This window comes from Corapipo altera, unplaced genomic scaffold, assembly GCF_003945725.1.
Source record: "Corapipo altera isolate COAL_440 unplaced genomic scaffold, ASM394572v1 268, whole genome shotgun sequence".
NCBI classification, from domain to species: domain Eukaryota; kingdom Metazoa; phylum Chordata; class Aves; order Passeriformes; family Pipridae; genus Corapipo; species Corapipo altera.
In genome coordinates, this window is record NW_020884901.1 from 1,169,699 (window position 1) to 1,192,647 (window position 22,949).

Consider the following 22,949-nt stretch of genomic DNA (forward strand, 5'->3'; position numbering starts at 1 on the left):
CTCGTATAGGTTTCAGATAAGATTAACACAAGGATATTCCCCTCCATGAACGTCAGGTGTCTGAAAAGGCAATACTGAGAATTGATTGGAAAGGTACTTCCATCCACGTGGGTTCAGGTAGTTAAACACAAGACCACAAATAATAGCAGTACAATGGGAGAGAACCACTGGAATTGTTTTCCGCTACATTTGCCGCAACACTTCAGGACTCAGGAGTCAGCTTTGTCAAACTGTTTACAGGTTAACACACAGGGGTTTAATTACGGGCTGTAACCATTTAACAGTGGACCAAAATTGCCTTTGAAATCAAGAAAAGATCCAGCTAAGCACGTAAAAAAAAAAAATAAAACCTCCAAGGTGATTGACATCGAACAAAACGTTACAAAGAGCAGAATCTGCGGGTCAGAACAGCTTTGAAAGGCAGATCTGTGCTCTGTTACAGTCCAGCAACCAGCACAGTGTCCTTGTTAGACACTTGGATTATGAGGGGAAATGTCCTGGACAAACCTGTACCAGTTATTAATTCAACCCAAATGATCGTTTCTAGTGTCTCATCACTGTGCACAAACTCAAAGGGCTCTGCCAGCCCCTCGGGTTTGGTGACCAGACCTTAATCCCTCTCACAGATCTCAGCCAGTTTTCATCTTTTGAGGACTACCTTGCTTTTCCCATAGCTCACCTGTGGGGTTTTTTAAGCTGAAGTACAAAAAAGGTTAATAAATGACCTAATTATGTCAGCAATTCTATCCCACAGTCCTTATACTCTGAAATCTCTCCCTGATCTCGACAGGAATTTGGCTTGCACAAGAATGGCAAATTTTCAGCTCAGAAAGTGGAATAAATGTGGCGCTTTTAAAACCAAAACATTGTTAGCAGAGAGTCCAGCCTGCAAAATCATCTTCAATGCCCTGAGAAGGGCAAAGAACACGAATCTTGGCACCTCTCTCGCTGTTTATTCGGAATAATCTTTTAGTAATTCCGATCCAATGGGAATGAGGGATTAGTTTGAGAGAGCTGGCCACATACACCCCAACATCTGACTGAAATAACTGATTGGAACAGGTCTGAAAAGGAACAGCCATCTGCATCTTATGGACCACTCCAAACCTCTCAACCTCCTGGGCAAATAGCGTGGTGTAGACTCGTTCTTATCCGTGTTTAAACTTTGCTGAGGTATTTCTTTAATTACAGAAAAGCATCCTTAAAAACAATAGGGAAAAAACTCAAGATATGAGTTATATTCTGCAGAGATTTTTGGGGAGAAGGAATTCAGTTGTACTGAAAGGTCCATAATGATCAAAGGAATAACCACTTTTATTAGTGTCAGTAGTACCATATTCTTCCTTGGCTTTTGATTCCTTCAAAGCATTACAAAAAATGTGAGGTTGTGACTTCATAAAACATCATTTTGCCTTGACTTTGCTCACCAATGTTGTAAAATAACCTGAAATCCTTCTGCCATTTCCCCACTGGGAAAACACTTCCCAGTGTCCATGTCTGGGAGGGGCTGTGGGACACCCTGCTGGGGACCCCCCTCGCTCCCCCGTGACACGGGACAGGCCCCTCCTGCTCCCTCACCCTGGCTGAAGTCAGGCTTGTTCCACAGAGCAAAACTCAGGAGCGTTCTTCTGTCTGAATTTCAACATTATCTGATAACTTCTACCTGCAACTAACATTTATTTCTCTACAATGAAGATACCCAGACTGCTGCACGAGCTGGATTTCTCACCATATACACTTCAGGAACGGGAGGAACGTGTACATCACATTTAGGGTTTTTCCTAGGCAGATATTGTGTTTGAAGTGCAGTTTTCTAACCCTTTTACACCCACTCAGCCTACCTCGACTGTGACACTAATGTTAAATGTAACTGCAGCCATTACCAAGTAGTTTCCATAAGTGGTTTTATTACTGATTAGATTTTACAAATTCTGGTATTCGAACAGACTTCGACCTTAAAATTCTAAAACAACAAAGCAACCAATGAAAGGCTTAGGACTATCCAAAGTAACAAACTCTTTAACATTTTTGCCCTGGTCATAAATATACAGAGAGAAAAAGAGAGAAGTGGACATGGAATCCAAAGAATGTAGATAAAACAGTATATAAGGCACATGGCAGTCTTTGAAAATACAGAAGCTTTAGCCAACTTAAATTAATTGCTGTTTCCCTTGCTCAGTCCACAAAACTGTACAGTTACACAAATGTTGTGTTGCAATAGATCTTCCAAGTTATTCTTCAGTCCGTACTCCATAATACCAGAACACTACACTTCCTTCTGTTTTTTTTAGGAGAGATCCTAATTGTGGTTAGTCAGTTGCTCAAAGCCTCTATTAAAATACACTTGGAATTTCAGCTAAGAATAATTTCTTTTTTAAAGAAATTATTAAGAAAGAGTCATCAGAAAAGGTTTGTAAGGGTTGTCTGTGAAGGACTTCGAGATTCGTGAACCTCAAGGCTGCCGGGCACTGATGTCAGGACAGAGGTCACAGTAGGCATCGTGGGGTTAGTCAAGTCCGTGAGAGTCGTGGGAGTGCTGGATGGACTCATGGAGGCATTGGATATTTCTGAGGCAGGGCCTGACGGGGTCCCTGCTTGCAGTGTGGAGTCTGAAGTCTTATCCACCCCTGTGTTTTCTTGACGCAAGAGGTTCCGTCTGAATTTGGCTCGAGCGTTTTGAAACCAAACCTGGAACAGTTCAACAGGACAGGGTAGCATTTAAAGAGCTGCAGCGGTTCGAAAAGCAAAAGCACATTCACAAATTCAGCAATGCTGGAATCAGGAAAGATGTTTTTACTGGTGACATGTTAGAAGAGTAGCCCTGGTCGTGAGAAGCGGCCTCTGCCTGCAAAGGATTCCTGCTTCCCTCTCCTGCAATCCCTGGAAAGCGTCTGCCTGGGCCAGGAGGGACTGAGCACAGAGGGTGGCAGTCTGGCTGTGCTGGCTGTGTGAAAGGAGGCTCAGAACTGGGGCAGCCTGCAGGAGCCCTGCTGGCCCTCAGTCCCACCTGTGTGGGTGAGGAGACAACAAGCACCTGACGGACATGGACCCACGAGCTGGGGCCCCCTCACATCTCAGTCCATCTCCCACCGTGAGCACCGGGGGCTCATCCCACAGCTCCTGCCTTCCTGCTCTCCCAGGAGCTTCCTTGTGTCTCCAGGTCTGCTGCCTCCCCCTTTACTAAGAGGACTGGCCCTCTTCCTCACTCTTCTCTTACTCTTCTTTCTCAGATGCTTCAGCTCCCTTCTCCTATGCCAGTTTCCCTTCTCAAATGTTTTCAGTACGGGAACAATGTTGGGAAAAGGGGCTTGAATGGTATCAAAGACCCACATTGCATCAGAAACTGTCATTACTGTAGGAATTACCTCCACACACGGAATTTTTTCCAAGGTTTCTACTTCTTGCATTCTTTGATTATTATCTGAGTGAAGGACAAAAGCTACGACTTCACCTTTCTCAGTTAAGTTCCAGTGTTTAGGTCCAATAATGCTTTCCACTGTCTGCAGGAGTTTTTAAAGAGAAAATATTTTCTGACCTTTTTGAAAATAGATAAAATAAAACTGTGAAACTTGCTGAAAGCATAGGACTGGGACTAAATCTGAAAGTGTCATTAACTACCCTGTGTTCCACACGGTATTTGTTGACACCAGGTGATGTTCCTGCTACAAACTGGGTGCAATGCCACTGTGCTTATTTATCCAAGGCCTCTGTTGTGGTTACATTCTTTGCCATGGACTCGGTGCTGATCCCACTGTCCTCACGCTGACCTGCTCTGGGGGTGGGACTGAGCCTTTCCATCCCAAATCCGTGGGCCTCATCACCTCCGTACTCCTGGGAGTTGGGATGGGCTGAGTGCGGGATCTGCACTAGACAGGATCTCCACTGGGCTCCTCCTCTTGGCCTGCCCAGGGAGCTGCAGTGTGTGGGCTCCCGAGGACACCCAGCCCTGCAGAGGTGCTGGGCCCTGCTGCTGAGGGCCCTGCTGCTGAGGGCCCTGCTGCTGAGGGCCCTGCCGTGGATCCGCTCCAGGCTGGAGCACCGGGAGCCATGGGACGCACGGACACTCCCAGCTCGCTGCAGCCAGAGCTCAGGGACCTGCCCGGCTGGTGCACCTCAGACTGGCTTTCCTCTCATCTAGGGATGCTCCAGCCACAGATTCCTCTTCCTGAGCACTCCTACTCCTTCTCTGGAAAGCTTTCTCCTCAGCCAAGGGTCTTTAAGGTGCCACAAAGCCTCGAGCGCCAAGTGGTTAGGAATGGGAAAAAACAGCAACTGGAATATCTATAGGATTTTTTACCTTTCAGTGAGAGATAATTTACACTTGTTCCACAGAGTAATGTGGGTTTGATCCTTTAAAATACCTTGTGGTAGTTGTATGAAGGATGACAGCTGAGCAGGTGGAACAGGAGTTTGGGGGCAGCTGCTGTTGCTGTGTGTGTGTAGCTGTGCAATAATTAAAACACAACAGGCAAAACCACTGGTCTGGTGGTATGTGCACTTGTGCACAATTACACACCTATGTTCATTAAAAATACACATATTTTTGTATGCAGTAGTGCCAAATATGGGCAACATTTTCATTCCTATTCACAAAGCAATTGTCTTGTTTAAAGCACGTAAAGCAGTTGAAGGCACCAGAACTATTTTGTGTATTTAGACTGTTCCTAAATGTCCAACTGCTCCTCAACCTCAACAGGGCCAGAGGCTCTGTGGTACCTTCTGTGTTTGGGATTTGACACGTGCAGGATGTAAACTGACCGAGATTCTCAGTGTTTGTGTTCCCCTCATCTCCCATCAAATACAAAAACCTGAGCTCAGCTGCCCTCACCAGTGACCAGCCTTCAGGAGCCCCACGTGTGACATGGGTCATTATCTCTTTAATAGTGGAAATTCCTGATAGACACAGAAAATACCCCTTATCTTGTAAGTATTATTCAAATGTAGAGATTATATGACTGCTTTCACTCCCTTCCTCACTGAGATATTGTCAGGGTTAATCAGCTAATCATTATAAGGCTCTTTAAAACTGTCTAATAATAAGTATTCATATTATTACTGAAAATACATCTAATTACTTGTTAATTTAAATTCTGAAAATACCTTGTCTTATGACAGAAAGGGATAACATCATTACCACCATATTGACATTCTGGTATGTGCTTAAGATATGACACCATTCAGCAAAGACTTCATGTTAGAGAATGGTGAAGGATGGAAACTCTTATTGCCCGGGCTGTGGGGCTGCTCCTGCTGCCCTGGGCCTTTATTCCAGCTGGACACAGCAGTGCAGGGCCCTGCACCTGGGAGGGCAATACAGACAGAACAACCCACACACACTGAACTGAAACAATCCTTCCAGAAGGACCCATCTCACACCAATTGCACAATTGGGAATCTGCTCTTCGGGACTGAGGAATAAACAAAGTCACTGGGAAGTATTTAGTGGTTTTCTGTCCAACTGTATCAGTACAAGGCTGAGCTATTTCAAATCAGACGGGAAAGCACAGACCCAAACTCCCCCTGGCAGCTCAAAGCAGCTGCAGAGCCCCAGCACTGCTGCTCCCACACTGAGCAGGGCTGGGGCTGGAGCTGGGCACTCCCCACTCGGGCACAGTCATATTCACTGAGGGGAAAATATTGCACTGTCTCTTCAGCGACCTGTGCAGCCAATTCTTTGTCTCCACCAAGTCAAACAGGAGTAAAATAACATCTCCATAAGATAGGGAAGTATTGAAAATAAGCCCACTAAGTGTTGCGAGGGAATTGGCCGCTGCAGTGAATGAGATCATCACCTCAGACGACTTTATTTTCTGGTTTGTAACACCTCCATTGCTGCCTCTGTTACATATTAGCTCTATGAACAGCCTCTGCTAGAAACAATTTTTTAAACACAATTTTGCTCATTCCCACAATACCTGGAGACATTCATGTTCCCTGAATTTCACTAACTACTAGTAAGTGGAGACACAAAATCTAGAGGATGCGGCCCCTCAAAGCAGACTGTGCTCACTCATTGCACACACCGTGATTACTCTGCTGTAATTAGTGACTGCACAGTCAAAGGGGGACCCAGGGATGTTTAATGAGTGGGGACTTGGGAAGAGACTGCAGCCCAAAGCAAACCCTCACCCAAGGGCAGTGCAGGTCCCCACACTGGGTGGGGACATTTTGGACTCGCTGGCTCCTGGAAACTGAAGCAGAGAATCCAACTGCACACAGTGATCTGTGTAGAGTTCTGAGAGCAGCTGTACTGGGGGGTGACTCAGCAGAGAATAAATGGTGCACAAGACACCCACTGGAAAAAGATTCTTCATGTTCCTAAATTGCTTTGACCATGGATAAACATAGTGCAGACTCCTGGGGAGAGAAGAGGTACAGACCTATAACCAGCTAACCACACCTCCTCGGGGCTATCCACCTCCACCTTCCCTTCCTAAACTGAGGGAAAGAAAGATCAGTTCCCCAAAGAGCAGCATCTGTGCCTGTTAGGTTAGTTAGCTCACAATTAGCTGGTCCCTTTAATTATGAAGGACAGCTTACACTAAAGGGCTTGTGTTCCCCAGCTACAGTACAAGAGGTATATGAATTAAATTGCAAATACAAACCTAAACTGGAAGGAAACTAAATAGAAAGAAGTGTTAAAAACATAAATAGGCTTACTGTGTTTCTAATGTGGCTGCTCAGGGACAACAGTGTGCATCACAAAGGCACTGAAGGCAGTGCACTCTGAGGAGCAGTGTCACCTTTCCTGCTGGACATGTGCAGTTGGTGAACTATTGTATATAAAGCAAGGACACCAGTCAGGTCTTCCAACTCTGGTATCCCAGACCATTAAGAATATGTTCTGTTTCTCTGCTCACCTCCGAGGCCTCTCATGACATCCTGTGGGACTGTCTCTATGGCAAGGGCACTACAGCTGCTCCCCAAACCCCCAGGAGCTCGCTCAGTGTGTTTAGGGAGTGCACTGCTTTCACAACAAGACAATCTGTTTCTCTTGATCTGCTGCCCAGCATTTTCCACTAAAATATATTCTATTAAAGGTACCCAAAGAGCCAGGGTCCTTCATGAGCTGAAGTGAGATCTGAACACACAGGAGATCCAGCAGCTCACCAACACCTGCTGGGGATCGTGGAAGGGTTCTGACTCCTCAAGTGGGCACGTACAGCCGGGAGCCTGGGCAGCTCCAGCGGGTGGGACTGGCTGATGCTGATGGTGCTTGTTTGATCAACAGTGCCAGGGAATCACCCTGTGTTCAGTGAGGGGCACAGGGGCAGTGCCAGCCTTTCTGGCTCAAAAGAATGAACAAGTGACACTGTCTCAGTGACCGTGGTGAGTTTTCCCCAGCGAAGAGCAACCCTGAAATCCATGGAGGTGAACTTCAGTGTTTGAAAAATTGCCTCTCACAGGTAAAGACGAACCAACAGGGCACAAGGGTTCTAAAACATATGAAATACAAGTTTGTTTTTTCATGGCCCAAATTAATTTTAAAACAAAACATCTGTGAGTAGAGAGTGCTCATAACAGACAGGAAAACTCAAGTGATACCAGACAAAGTATCACCCCAAGCCACTTTCTGGAACTGCCTCCCACAGCATCATCCTCAGGGTACAATTCTCACCAACAACTATTACCTTCCACCACTCTGCAGCTAAAGGAGCCCAGACATACAGGAGTATGCACATATTTAACTGTGACAGTAAAAGGAGTGAAACACCAAATACCAAAACGACAACTGAAGTTTGGTGGAATTGTAGGGTCTGCTACAAAACACACAAAAAAAGAAGAACCACAAAGCACCTTAAAACTGCCAAATGTGACATGATTAAGATGGAAACAGAAGCAATGAAGAAACACAAAGAGGAATGGAAGAGTAATGGGCGTGGACTCCAATTTTGGAGACTAGGAAATACATTCTGAAAAAGAAGCAGAGAAGATATCTTGGAAAAACAGATGGAAGGAAAGATCCATTAGGTGAAAAGAGAAGAGAGAGGTGGAAGTCAAAATCCACCTTTGTGGAGCAAGCAGAAGGAACAGAAAGATGATACAAGAGAAAGACACTTTCTAGACTGATCTCGTGTCTTAATGCACGCTGTGAAACTTGGCAGGTAATTGGGGTGTGAGTGCACAGAAAGAACTGGTATGGCTGGAGTGTCCAAATTGGGAGGGTAAAACAAAGAGAAGGGTCAAACTGAGGACAGACAGATGCAGTGAATTGCTCCCCCCCATGTGTGTGGATGGAGGACAAGGACAGCTGCTGGGAGAGCCACTGCACCGTGTGGGCTGTGCCCTGGGCCTGCCAGAGGACTCTGCTCTCCACCCAAACCAGCCTCAGGAAACAGCACCACCAACTCCAGCTCGGGGACACAGCCAAGAGAAGGGATCAGTTTGGCATTGGTTGTGTTGCTGGGAGCCCACAAACCCCTGATTCCTCCCTCTGCTGGGTGCCAGCACTGCAGGGCCCAGGATCTCTGCAGGGAATTCAGCTTTGCTCAGCAGCTGAGCCCTCTGCCCTCCCCTCACCTCACACAGCCTCACCTCACCACAGCCCTGCCTGGCTCTGGGAAGATCACAAATCCTTTTTTCTACAATTAAGATCCACTTAAAACTTTCAGCAATAGATCTTGGAATGTCATGGCTCCTACATGCCCAAATTTATCTCTAGGTATAGGTATTTGGATAAGTGGTCATTAAAATTGACTTCTTGAATCAGAATTATAAATTAAAATGCAGCTGAACCAACTAATATTCCCCCCTTTCCTTCCCACAATAGCTCAAATGGAGTGTGTATCCACGAAGTAAGAAAAATCCAGCTTTCAGAGAACAAGTACTTTTAAAATGCCGTCTCCTTTCGTTCTAAGAGTTATCAACTATGAATAGAAAATCAATTTTTGAAAAATTAAATTTATGTCCACTTCAGTTAAGAAAGAAAAGCTACCCTTCTTGTCCTGATAAAATAAATTCAAACTGTTGATTAATTTCTTACAAAGGTAAACACTGACAGTAATTTCTAAACTAAGAGCTCTCTATTTGCAGGGAACACACTAACTGAAATAAGTCACTTTTTCTTACAGCACACTGAAAGCTAAAACATGCACCAGAATTAAGTGACTTCTGGAAAACAAACAGGGCCTCAAACCCTCACAACTCTCATTAAAAATTAGAACCCAAAGGATCTGTTTTAGGGAAACTGAAAAGAATTAACTCTTCTCACGCTCCCTAGGATTTAACTGCAGTGCCACGGAAGGTACGAATGACTGAGAGAGGCTTGAAAATCAGCAAAATCCGTGGCATTTCAATGTCAAATTGATATTTTGATCACTTCTCGAGATAAAAGACTGCTGTCCTTACCTGAAGAACTCTTTTGGTGAGGCCAGTTTTCTGAGCCAGCTGTTTCAAGTCCTTGGCGTCGGGGTTGTGGTTGATGGCGAAGTACGACTTCATCGTCCGCAGCTGGTGGTGTTTGAAGGACGTCCTCATGCGCTTGGTTTTCTGGTTGCTGGGGTACTGCTGGTCCCTGTCCAGGTGGTCACCATCGTTCTCATTGCAGCTCAAAGCTTGGGGCAAGCAGAGGAAAAGGCCTGTAAGTGTCCTGCTCCACACCCAGCATTGTTTGCAGTTCACCTGAGGGCAGCGATGGCAGTAACACCCCGGGGCGTGTGCTGGCACCAGCCCTGCTCACCCTCCCTCCATTTCACAGGTTCATGGCACAGCTCAGGTGGGAAAAGCCCTCTGAGGTCACTGCGTCCAACTGTTCCCCCAGTGCTGCCAAGGCCACCACTGACCCACGTCCCCAAGTGCCACATCCACAGGGCTTTCAAATCCCTCCAGGGATGGGGACTCCACCAGTGCCCTGGGCAGCTGTGCCAGGGCTGGACAAGCCTTCTGGGGAAGAGATTTTTCCTAATATCCAACCTAAACCTCCCCTGGCACAGCTTGAGGCCATTTCCTCTTGTCCTGTCCCTTGTTCCAGGGGAGCAGAGCCTGACTCCCACCCGAGAAGCAAGAATGTCCCCCCTGAGCCTCCTTTTCTCCAGGCTGAGCCCCCCCAGCTCCCTCAGCCGCTCCTGCTGCTCCAGCCCCTTCCCAGCTCCCTTCCCTTCCCTGCACACGCTCCAGCCCCTCAATGTCTCTTGTCTGAGGTCCAGAACTACCCCAGCACTGGAGGAGCCTCAGCAGTGCCAGCACAGGGAAGGCGCTGCCCTGGGCCTGTGGCCCCTCTGGATCATATTTCTCATCCTCTGGCTTTCCCTTGAACAACCAGCCTGCAAGGACCTGCCCTGCCCCTCTGTGGCTTTTAAAATGTCAGGCCTGTTTCCCTTTTCCTCCCCTCCCTCCCCTCAGAGCCTTTCCTGCCCTGTCAGTGGGAGGACAGGAGCTGTCCTGACTCCGTGAAGGGTTTAATGTGCTTGGGATCACTATAAATTGCACTGCAACACACAGAAAGCTGTGCAATGCAGTCCACTCGACTCTCAATGGAACAGACTAGTTAAAATCATAATTATTTCCTCCATCAAACTAAACCCTGTAGAGTACAAGAGAGACTATTAAATGAAACACTATAAAAGAAATAAAGTTTGTGGCTACCAGACAGCAAATTATGACTATAATCTGACTAGCTAAAGAAATAAAGCTGTTAATACAACATATTCACTGGCATGCCAAACGAAAAATATCTTTTTAATTAGTTATGTGTTTATATTTCCATTAAAAAAAAAAAAAAGTTGTTGCAAATACAAGTTTGAATGATCACTTCTGTCATATCCTTTGGAATCAGGGAATGGCACTGATGGATACACTTGCAGAAATCAACCATAAAGCCCGTGAAGAAGGTCTGCGAGCAAGGAACACTGTAAAATTATCAAGGAGTATTAAATGTTGAATGCCAAGCAAAATATTCTCGTAGACCAAAAGTAGTTTCTCATTTATTTGTGCATACAGTAAACCATAGAAAACCTCTTAAAATAACATTAAGGACTGAGCTTAAATCCAATAAAAAAATCAGGGATATAACTGAAAATTAGCTCTGACAAACTGTCATTAATTAGCTTTTCCTGTTCCAAAATCTACAACTCCCCCCTTGTTTCCTACAAGTTTTATGTTAAAAGTAATGAAAAATCACTACTATCTCTGTTCTACACAGCACTCAAAAAATGAGAAAAAAATCTTTTAGAACGTGAATTGTTGGTGAGTTTCTTAAAACACTCGAACAGGTTTGTTTTCAATTGTCCATTATTTATTGCTGTTTCGTTACAACTGATTATATCTCATGGACATGTCTTTATAGTGCTGTTTGAATTCCTGCTGTCCATCAGCGGGGCTCAGCCCTACTAAAAACACCCACGTTCTGAAAGGCATGCATTAAAAACAGTTCTGAAAAACGCACATAAAATGCACTGGTTCCTAAGCCAAGATGCACATGGACTCCCTAAACAGCAGGTCTGCAGCAGCTACAGTAGCTGCTTTCCAAACCTCAGCCTTTCAAAACCTTCCCCAAAGATATGGCAGAGTGTGGAGCAAAAACCCAGCTCCAAGCCCCAGAGCACGTTTGTTCAGCAGATCCGCCCCGAGGGGCCGAAGGCTCCAACTTTGCTGGGTGTTTCTGCACTGCTGTGATCCACAAACCAGCTGGAGCCAACGGCCCTGCCCGCAGGAACGTGGGGGTCTGGGTGGGTGTGTGCGTGCGTGTGCACACACTGGGATAAATCCTTTCCAGACCCCAGCAGCTTGTGCCAAATTCTGGCAACGAGAAGCATTTCTGCTTGTTCTCCTGCGGCGTGGAAAGCCTGGGAGCACCTGAATTTAAAAGGTGCAGGGTGCTTAAAGGAGATAGTAACAATGGAGCAGTAACAGAGCTGGGTGGGATGCAGCAAAACCTTTACTGGTTTGAGAACTGAGATCCAGTTGCCCAGTTGGAGTCATCCTATGTTCTCCAGTCTCCTTCATAGCTACAATTCCTGACATAAAGAGTACTGGGATGAATAACATAATAATGCTCATAGAAAATTCTGTTATGGAAGTGTAAAACCAAATCATGCTTGTTTTTAAAATGTCCTCAAAGAATTTTAGATACTAGTAATGAAAAAGGCCTTTGTGTGTCATCTTAAAGGTTTTCAAACCCTCCCAGAAATAACAAGGCAGAGAGACAGGAGGAAATACATCAGAATAACTGTCTGCAGGACTGAGGTCTGTTCCTGTTAATATGCAACAAAACTAACCCTAGGGCTGCGAGCATTTGGATTTTAACATGTTCCATAGAGAATGAGATGCATTCAGAATCCAAGGGTATAAAAGTGATTCTAAACCCTCCCAGAATGGAATGAGGGTGTCAGCTTTTCATCAAGCCCCAATAGGACAATGAACAATTTACTCTTGGAATTTCTCGTAATTTTACCTCCTCATCTACTCAGTAAAAATAATATTAAACTGACAGTAACCAAGTACCATTTGGGGCTAGCAAAATGTCCTTGTCTCTGATGGAAGTTACAGAACAGATTTTGGAAGTGTGAGAGGGCGTGAGCTGTTCCTTGTCTTGTGGAAGTGGTTTCACTTCCAGGCATCATCCAACATGACAGAAACAGTCCTGGCTGGTGCCAATCCCCCCCCGGATTTGGCTGTGGGGCCTGGCACCATCCTCAAAGGTCTGTTCTGTTTGGTTAATGCTGTCTGCATCCCCCCAGCCCTGCAGTGTCCACAGGCGGTGCAGGCACAGACACAGAGTGGGCCAAGGGGGTAAGAGGAGATTTGAAGAGCTGAGGAGTTTCTGCAAAAGGCACCAGGGTGTAAAACTAACACTGTACATGCTCCTCACACAACCCTCTGTTTTCAGGCACTATCTTCCCTGTTCCTTTGTGGTGTCCCTGTGGATCTCCCAAAGGAATTGCTGAACTATCTGTATGTAACATTTCCATTCCATTGCAGTATCTCAGGCTCCTGCTGGGATTTCAGAAATACAATTGGTAGAATTCCAGCTCAATAGAGGAGCCTTAAACTAATGTTTCATTTCTATTTTGTGATAAAACTAATTCTGAGTCAGTGCCAAGTCTCTTTTTTGACCCTAGGACATTTCTAAGACCCCTGTGCTTTTCCCTAGACCCCACACCCAGGCCATGGCCCTCCCACCCTTGGCTGGTGCAGCAGTGGCAGCACTTACAGCCCCCCTTAGCCCCACAGGGCCACCTGGTCACAGGATGGTGATGTCCACAGGCTGAGATGAAAACATTTCATTTTGATATTGGTGACCAAAATACCCTCTGCAGATAATGTGTGACACCTCCCTAAACCAAGTAACAGGAACACAGAGCAGGATGTGCTGGTCCCTTAGTGACAAAGCCTGAGGAGGACAATTTGGGAGTACTCTCCATCCTCACATGACCAGAGCCCCCAGTGCCTTGGGATTCAAAGCATGTGCTCAGTAGTTAGTAGGTCGCTGAGGATTTGGCACATGAAGAAGATGGGAAAGAGGAATTTCCTTTGGGGGAACTTTTGTTCTTAGTAACTTGTGTTTGACATGTTAGCTTGCACCAAAAGAAAGCAAACTAATCCTGATTCTGAAAGAATGATTAAACAAGAGACACATTTGGTGTGTGCATCAGCTCTCAATATTCAGTGGCTCAGGAACATACACCCCTTTCCTTCTGTAATCGGAGTCAAGGGGGTGTTTTAACCTCCTGCTGCCTGGAGAGGGAACTTGTGATTAACCAGACCAGGCAGGGGTGCAGCCAGATTCCTTGTTCGGTCGGAGCGTGTAGAGGACTTTGTGTTACTCATATCCTCAAAGGGACAGAAGTGAGACAGAGCCCTCAGAGTGGTACTTGGGACAGGAGCAGAGACAGTCCTTCCCCTTGGAGGAAGGAGAAGATGCTTGGAGAAGGCAGATGCCCGAACTGCTCCCCACAGGGATGCAAAGGGGTGCAGCTGTGGCTCTGGGAGCAGGCGAGGTACCCGCGGCTGCTCCTGAGGCACCTGGCAGCGCTCAAAGGAGGGTGCCTGTGCCAAGCCATGGAGCAACAGACACGACAGCGCTGCCTCAGCCTTGACATTTCCAGAAGCGCTTCTGGGGAGATAAAGCCTGTCTTAAGGAGCGACTATCCCCCAGGCCGAGCATCACAAGGCCAGGAAGCAGGAGAGCTGGGATTAGAAGCCTCTTCCTCCGGCCTTCCGCGGCAGCCTCGGACAAAGGGGCCGCTCGTCCCGCTGCCCCCCGGGGCTGCCGGAGGGTCGGGCCCCCCCGTCCGCGGAGCCCCCCGGGGGCAGCGCGGCCGGGCCGGGGCTGCGGGGCGGGAGAACAAAGGGGCCGGCCAGGGGCGGCCGGGCCCGGGCCCCGCGGGAGGAGCCGCCGCCAGGGTTTTTCCCCTCAATTAAGCCAATTGAATGGCGCTGAATGGCCGGTGCGAGTGCGCGGTCAGTCCCCGAGCGCCGCGATTAACCCGGGCAGCCCCGGCCGAGCCGCGCTCCTCCCGCCCGCCCCGCCGGGGGAAGGGGCTGCGGCTCCGCTCCCCGGCCCTGCCCCGGGCCCCGGCCCCGCACCCGGCCCCGCACCCGGCCCCGCAGCCGCCCGGGCAGCGGGAGCGCCCCCGGGAGCCCCTCGGGCAGCGAGCGGGGCCGGAGCCCTGCCCCAGCCCTGCCCCAGCCCTGCCCCAGCCCGACCCCAACCCCTGCGCTGCCCCAGCCCCGACCCCAGCCCCAGTGCCCCGGGAGGGGCCACATGCGCCCGGGGACCCGCAGGGTGACCAGGGAGGGGCGGCGGGAGGGAGAGAAGGGGGAGAAGCAAAGAGGAAGAGGGAAAGGGGCAAATTCATATTTTTCCTAGGAAATCTCTCCAAGACATTCCTTTTTAGGCTGCGACTCCCGTCTGCTCGCTCTGCCCCTCGAGTCACAGGGAAGCTTCTTCTGAGCTTTTAGTCCCAAGAGAAACGCGGAGGAGAGATTCGCTCTTCAAAACTTTCCGGGCTTTTCGCATTTTTGTCAGGGAAAAAAAAACCCCAACCCACTCGTGCCAGAGCCCGTTGGGAGGGTCAGCTCCAGGCGGCCCGGGGGTTCCCCCAGCCCCGCCGGGAGCGGGGTCGGCAGCCAGGGGCCAAACACCTCCGCCAGCCCCGGTGCCCACGGGCCGAGGGCTCCATCCAGCCGGGCTGTTCGGGCACCCCCGCAGCGGAGCACGAGGTTCCTGCTGGCGAAGGAACATCCTGGCCCTTTGTATAGATTATGGGTATTTTATCAGCTCGTCGTGCCCCAAGTTCGCGCTATACATCTGTCATTTTCCGGGATATTTTAGTGTCTTAAAGCCGGACTAGATACAAATGAATAAAACAGCGGGCTGTGGGAGGTTTGGGGTCTAATTCACAACGGGAGTATTCAGAATTCTTTACAGGTGCTTCTGTGTTCAGCAAGCTTTCAGCCATTGATTTACTGACCTAAAAAACCCATCAAACTCCATTCCAACAAGTGAAGGAAGAAATTATGATCACAGGAACACACTAAAAAAAAAAAAAAAGGGAGGAGGAAAGAAAGAAAAAGAAATCTTTTTGAAGTTCCAGCATCCTTCTAAGCTATTTTCCACTTGTCAGGCTCTATCCACATCTAAACCCATCAACCCCCTGCAAACGAAGTCCTGTTTAAGTGTGTGGGGGGAAAGTCAGTCCAATTCGTGTTGCAGATGAATATTTACTGCAATTTACGAGATAATTTCAGCCTCGACTCTGCCAAGTTTACGGGTCCCCCTTTTCCCACCACCTCTGGGTGTAGATTTATTTCCACAAAGTATTCTACACAAATTACCAGGAGCAGATCCCCTCAGAGGACAACACTGCGCATTTCTAGTGAGTTTCTGAGAAGGAAGTGACAAGTTCCATTAAAAATAAAAAGAGAAACTATCACATTTTTAAACGGTTTCTCTTTAAAGGCACAAAACTGAAGGCTTTGCAATAATTTACTTGTTTGTGAAATTTTACATCAGCGGGCAACCTGGTCTGATTTCCAAGATCAATGGCACTTATTACTGCATAAATTAGTCGATTATTGGTCTAGTAAATAGTTAAGCAGATAAATAGCTTAAGCAAAGAAGCCAAAGGTTACTCAAGGAAGATCTCTTAAGTTTCAGTTGGAGGCTTTAAACAAAGATTAAAAGACCAAAAAATCGGAGGGCAATTATTTTGTAAACGAATTTTCCAAAATGCAGTTAAAGGCGGTTTATTTAGGAAGTCAGGGAGCAGAAAGACTTTCACAGGCTGTGCTCCCATCCAGGACAGATGCCGCTGGTTCGGTTTACAGGTCCTTTGAATCTGAACATCTGCCCTGCACAGGGAGACAGCGGAAGGACAATTAAAAGCTAATCCCTTCGAAAAGGAGACTTTTTAAACGGGAAAGACGCATATTTGATGCACGTTTTAAAGCTGAACTGTTACCCGCGAGAACACTACATCCACCTTTCATCAACCTTCACCACTGGGACTGCTACTGCTTTTTGCACTATTTCCAAATTATTCAGCGATTAGTTAAACCAATAATAGCTGGCAATTTCGTTCCCGAGGTGCGTTTGCCGGTTGGAGATGCGCCTTTTCTCCCTGCCATTTTCAGCGCAAACCACCCCGTTCGGTCGCTATTGTTACTCCCTTCAGGCGCAAAACACCCGCAGCCTCCCCATCCCGGGCCGCGTCCCCCGGCGCGAATCCCGAGCCCCTCACCTCCCCTGCACCTCTCGGTGCCCCGCACGCACCTTCCTCCCCCCTTCCTCCTCCTCCTCCCCCCGTTCCTCCGCCGCCGCCGCCCGGCGCAGCCCGCAGCTGTCGGGGCGCGCAGAGCTGCGGCCCCAAACCACCCGCAGCAAGCTTGGCCTTTACCGAACGCCCTCTCCGGGAAAAAGAAAACACGTTGGAGGCAAATCTGCGCCCTACGGGACGCGTCTGAACGCGGTGGATTGAAAAGAAAACAGGCTGGAAGGAGCGGAGGAGCGCAGGGGACACTGAGGCGCAGAACGGAGGGGGGAAAGGAGCTGGGGGCCCGGCGGGACGGCCGCTCTGGGGGGAAGCCCAACCCCATCTCCGAGTCCTCTCGTAAAACCGACAGCTAAGAATTTTGTTCTGTCCGAGCAGTTTTTCCGGTTGCATCCAAGGAGCAGCGCAGGAAGCCCGGGGAGGGCAGTTCTGGTGGGCATTACACGGAGAAGCGGAGCGAGGGGAAGGGGGGAAAGGGATGGGGGGGCAGGAGACTGCTCGAATTCCTTTGCCTGTAAAATTACAGTGCTGTGGCGGCCGGGAGGTTAAACGAGGAAACACATCGCAAAGTTTGCAGCTGGATACACAGAGCCCTGGCCGCTGCCAGCTCCGCTCCCCTTCCTCCCGCTGCTGGGCTCGGCTCAGGGGCAGCGGCTGCGCCGCGGGGCAGCGAGGGCATGGAAAAGGGATGCTGCGAGTCTCCCGACCCTTCTCCGAGCCACGTCGGACAAAGAAAACTCCAGCCGAGCGTGTGAGCGGGCTCCGTGCTGCCCCAGACACCTGCTGCCCGCAGCCCCTGCCCGGGCACCCCCAGCCCGGCACCACGGCCACCTCCCCCCCGGGCCCTTGGGAAACGGCCACTTCCTCTCTCTCTCTCTCTCCTTCCAAAACTTTAGGGTGCAGGAGCTCAGCACAGGGCAGAATAATTCACCCGTCAGCAGCCTTTAAGTGTAGCCACTAAAGAAAATTCACGGCTCTCCCAAGTGCTAACTTAAAATCTCTGGCTTCCAGATTTTATTTCAGGCTACATTCCCCCTTCTCTCCCCCCCCCCCTTAACCAGATGACCTTGCTTCAAAACATTTTATTTCCAGCTGAAGTGAAAAATGCTAACATATTAGCTTCTGTAATTGCAGTTTGACAGCACTTGATCTCAATAATTATGCTGCAGCTAAACTATTATTAACGGTTTAAGCTAAAATAAACGGAAATCCCCCTTTGGAAGTGAACAGAAACAAACCATTTGAACTGTTCTGGGGGGAGGTGGGGGTCTCTTACCTGCATTGTAGGCTGCCAGATCTGCTCCAGGCCCTGGGCTTTTCCTTTTCCTGGGTCTCCCCTTCTGGACAGTCCCCACGCCGTTGTAATAAGGCAGTCCCAAAGTGTTGGCAGAGCCCGCTCCCAAAGCCGGGCCCTTCCCAGCGGCTACATCCGAGTGATTGAAATGCACCTGGTACTCCCCCTGGATGAGAGTCTCGAAATGGAGGCGGCAGTACACCAGATTGTCCTTCATGCCAAAGTGATCGCCAGTGGTCAGCATCTTGTTGCAAGTGGTGCAAGTGAAGCAATTTAAGTGATATACCAAATCCCTGGCCCTCATGACCATCTCGGAGGCAGAAATCCCCAGGTGACATCTTGCACATCTCTGAACCGAAAACCTCCTGCAAAACAGAAAGGCCAGAGGAGACGGTGAGAGGCACGTTGCCACCGCCCCGTCCTCGGTCGGGTGTGCCCGGGGGGCGGCCGAGGGCTGCGCGGCCCGGGGGCCGCCTGGCCCGGGGCAGCGGCACAAAGCCGGTTTGCAGAGCCCAGCCGGGCGGGCCCTCGGGACGGCAGCGCGGGGACGCCCCGTCCCGTTTGCACCTCGCAGGGCAGCTCCTGCCCCGCCAGATCCCACGAGGAAGACGCACCGACCCCCGCCCCGCGAACGTCCCGCACCCCCGGGCCGGAGGAAGCAGCGCGGGCGGGCGAGGAGCGGCTCCGCCGGCCCCGCACGGGAGGCCCCGGTACCGCAGCCAGGCTGGGGCAGCTGTGCCCGGGCCGTGCCCCCCTCCCGGAACACCGCACTCCTCCTCCCCGCGAGCATCCCTCCGCAGGGGGAGCTTTGAGGAGCCCACAGCCTGCCCCACGCGTGCCCACGGATCCCCTCCGCTGTCTCCTCGGGACGGGGTGTGCTCGGGGGGGGTCGGCGGGCACTGCCCCCTCCCCGGCTGGTGGCCGAGGGCGAGCTGTACCTGTAGTAGTCCTCCTTGCAGTAGATGCTGCCGTCCTTGCTGAAGCAGGTGAGCTCGGACTCCAGGTTGAGTTTACATTCACAGCACTTCAGGCAGCGCATGTGCCACTGTTTATCCACAGCCAGGAGGTAATATCGGTCGGAGATTTTCCCCCCGCAGCCGGCGCACAGGGCAGCCCTGTCACTGCTGATGGAAGGCATGGTCTGCTGGGGGAAAACAATTACAGACCGTTAGCGAGAGGGAGAAACTCTCGAGCGCTGCTGGGCTCCCCCTCCCCCTGCCCGGCCGGGCCGCTGCTCTCCCTCGCAGGGGCTGCCAGAGGAGCGGGGGCTCCGCGCCCGCCGCCCCGACCGGCCCCATGCCCGGTCCCCAGGGTCCCGCCGCATCCCACCTTCCCGGGAGGAGGCGGGGAAGCGGGCGAGACAAACAGAAAACCACCCTGGGTTTTAGGGGAGGCGTCCGGACCAGACCCAGAACTTTTTTTTTTTTTTTTTTTTTTGTCCTGCTGGATTTTCCAGTCACAAAACAAGAAAAGATGCTGTTCAATAAACAGGCACAATAATCACAGAGTAGGGCAAATCGCAGATAGTTAATTTTTAAATTTATTATTATGGATATACTGAGAGTGTCTGCATAGTTAATGCTCTGTGAGTGCGTGTATGTGGAGCGTGTCTGTGTGTGTATTTTCCTAGCTATAAAATTCCGAATGAATTACGATCAAACCCCCAGTAGTCACAGTGCTGCAGACACAGCTCTCTGCAAGCTGGTCCCAAACAACACGGATCGCGATCTGCTGTGACCCAAAGTACTAAAGGGATCAGTAAATAAAGCTGCGGAGGAGACGAGCATTACTAAATCCGAGGTGCAGAATATTTTACCGGGAAAACGAAATAGTGGGAAACGTGTTGGAAAGAAAGGGGGAAAAAACGAACAGAGCACTTTAGATTATGCTGGGATAAACTTGGAAGCAATAAAACTAAATGTAAGCCCTATATAATTTAATAGTTTAGTGTCAAATCGCAATCCAATCGAAACCTTCAACCCCCCCCCCCCCAATTCATACATATCCTGTCAACTTCTAGCGAAAAAGAAAGAGAGAGAAATATCGGAGCCATTTGAGCACGCTTATTTATTTTAGCAGGCACCTTAAAGCAGCGTTCGGCAGAGGAGGCTCGGTGGAGCAGGGTTTGGGGCGGACCCTGCCAGACGCTGCTTTCCACTCCGGTCCCGACTTACTCTTACCCGCTTTGCACAGAAGCCCAGGGCAGATCCGTTCTTGTGCAAGAGAACCCGAAACATTTCCTTACAGCTGTGCCCAACACGCGGTTTGTTTTGCTTCGGGGCGGGGGAGAAGTTGTTTGTTTGCTTTTACCTCCTCTAGAGCCTTAAATCCTCGCGCAAAGCAAAAAGCAAAGGCGGATATCGGGGGCAATGGAAAGGGGCCGAGGCTGCGCTTCCAGCATGTGCCAGACCCGTCCCTTTCATCCCCCGCTTGCGGGGATCACAAAATCCCGTCGCTGCGAGCGCTCCCGTTTGCACCGCACCGTTCCCACTAGCAGAACTCCACACAAATAAAACCCTGGCACTCCACTGGTGTTAGTCACAGGAACCCACCGGGACCTCGCTTCTTTAAGGCATTAACCGAACTCCGAGTAGGGACCGTTTTATAACCAAAAGAGTTTCTTGTAAAACCACTTTAAATGAAATAACGATTTTTTTTTTCTACCTTGCTTTTCCAGTAACAAAAATATTCTGAGATTCAGAAGTGGCATTCAAGGATCGAGTACTCCATCCCACTATTTGTTACGTACACACGTGTATGCATATACATTATATATAGTTAGATAAAGCTATCATGTCACAATATTTATTCCAACGAAGATCATTCGATGCTGTTTAATTGTACGGAGAAATATTAACTTTTTCAAAGAAAACCAAACCCGTTTAGATTAGAAATCACGTCCCACCCTTATAGCACAAAGGCTGTTTTCCAGCCAGTATTTCAGGATTAAATAGTCTCACTGCCACCTTTAAGTAAATTTCCATATAGCATTGAGAAAGAACACATACTGATGGAGTTCGAAAACCCGAGAACAGATCTTCCTTGCATATGCCCGTATCAGCTTACGAGAGACAGCATTTAACCAACGTGCGAGATCGTTTCACTTCAGAATTATTTCTTAACAACAACAACAACAAAAAATTTTTTTTTAAAAAAGCATACGTGAATTGTTGAATCAGTTAAGACACTTCGGAAATCTCTCCCACTCTGCCAGCTTAACGCTGTTTAGACGGATGCATCCTTTTATTATCTAAATGTATTAATATACAAGCACTGTGCATCAGCAGACAGAAGGTAAAAAGTGGTAAAGTTATAAAAAATCGCATCCATCCGTCTCCCTGAAACATATCTTCCAGTTCTGCTTGCCATGTTTACAAACCCACATATTAAAATTATTTTTAAAAAACAATAACTTAAAGGCACTCGGGTTTGTTTTGCTTTGGTTTTTTTTTTAAAATAAATGCTATAAAGACTGTCTCACTGTAGACATCCTACCTGAAAAATAACACAGAACTGGATTCTCTGCTGTTTGTGTTTCCATTCTGCAGACAAAAAATTCGCTGTGCCAAAATGTTATCGTTATAAAGCCATACTTCGCCTCTTCCTAAAAACTTTGGAAGGCCGGACAGGCTGGGGGAAGGGAAGGAGTTCTTGGACGCTACCAAAAGGCTGGTCTATCTTTCCGTTTTCTCGCAAGAGCAGTACCGTTCATTTCACCCAAGCGTTACTATTACTATGCATATTATTAATAATTAACAGTTTCATGCCTTTCCCCACGGTTTCATTTAATCTTTTGGGGTGCCTTTACGCTCAGATCTCTTCTGATTTAGCATTTTGCACGCGTTTCCCCCCGATCTGTTATTTTAGGGGAAAAGCCGTATCTGTGAGGGGTTTGGTACGTTTAGGGGGGTGCCTGACTCTCCCATTCCTTCGGCTCCTACCGTTTCCGTCTCTCCCCTGTCTATAGCCGAGCTGATGGCCGGTGCTTCGCTTTTGGTTCTCCGATCCATCTCGTCGATGACCCCGTGCATCTCCGAGCCGGAAAGACTGTGGAAAAGCATCGCTGAGGAAGCAGAGGAGGAGGGCCCGAGTTGCTGCTGCTGCTGACAGTTGTCGGGGTCCCTGCAGGAGCCCAGAACTTGCATTAACCGGAGCCCTCCCCCATGCATCTAGCACGGCCGCCCCGTCTGTCCTCGGGCACCGGGCTGTTCCCCCGGCAGAGCTCTCCGGAGCGCGGCGCAGGCACTGGTCCGAGCTTTCAGGGGGATGGGGCGCAGAAAAGGCGGGCGAAGGGGCTGAGGGGATAACTGATGGTGTGAGCTTCGGGGCTCGGATCTAGTCTGTTGCGCGGCCCCGGCACATCCCTCTAGGAGGCTTCTTCAGTGCAGGGCTCATCGCCCCAGGTGCAGTCCCAGGCTTTATGCTCTGGCCCAGCTGGCAGAAGGCTGGGCAGGTTTACGCTTGGGAGGGATTAATAAATAATAGAAATATAAAAAAAAAATTAAACCATCTTCGGTGAGAAATAAATAATAATTGAAAAAAAAAAATAACGACAAGCCCCCTACATCTTACTGTGCGAAATTTAGAGGGGCAAAGCGAGGGAGAGGGAGGCTGCAGCAGGCGGAGAGCAGGCTGGTGCTGCAGGGAGGCTGGGGCGGGTGCCCACCGTACGCACTCACAGTCCAGAGGGCTGGCAGCGGCGGCAGCTCAGGGGCAAAGTTTGCTCCTTCCCCCGCTCCTCCCCCAGCCCGGTGGAGCTCATTGGGAAAAGAAAAAGCCAAGGGGAAGGAGGGAGAGTTGGACGGGCACCAGATGGGACGAGCGCTCGCGGCCCCCCTGTCTCCTTAAAGCGGCGCGGCCCGCGGGGGCCGGGGCGGGAGCGCGGCCGGAGCCGCGGCGGGGCTGGAGCGGCGGGGCTGGAGCGGCGGGGCTGGAGCGGCGCG

The 22,949-nt window shown here is 49.4% G+C and overlaps 1 protein-coding gene across 9 annotated transcripts in view; it reads right to left on the minus strand.

Annotated features, from left to right (window-relative positions):
• Positions 1-1,887: 1,887 nt before the first annotated feature.
• LHX2 (LIM homeobox 2) overlaps positions 1,888-22,949 on the minus strand; it is a 47,961-nt gene continuing 26,899 nt past the window's right edge. For 2 of the 9 annotated variants that reach the window (XM_027650085.1, XM_027650088.1), the window contains exons 2-5: positions 18,945-19,150; positions 17,989-18,371; positions 9,349-9,554; positions 1,888-2,688 (exon numbers count right to left, since the gene is read on the minus strand). In XM_027650085.1, the coding sequence (XP_027505886.1) occupies positions 2,401-2,688; positions 9,349-9,554; positions 17,989-18,371; positions 18,945-19,150 (1,083 nt within the window). In that variant the 3' untranslated portion in view covers positions 1,888-2,400. Of the gene's footprint in view, positions 2,689-9,348; positions 9,555-17,988; positions 18,372-18,944; positions 19,154-20,186; positions 20,286-21,014; positions 21,035-21,501; positions 21,845-21,947; positions 22,703-22,949 lie in introns of those variants that run through there. The other 7 variants (XM_027650083.1, XM_027650084.1, XM_027650089.1 and 4 more) reach the window with 7 other exon arrangements.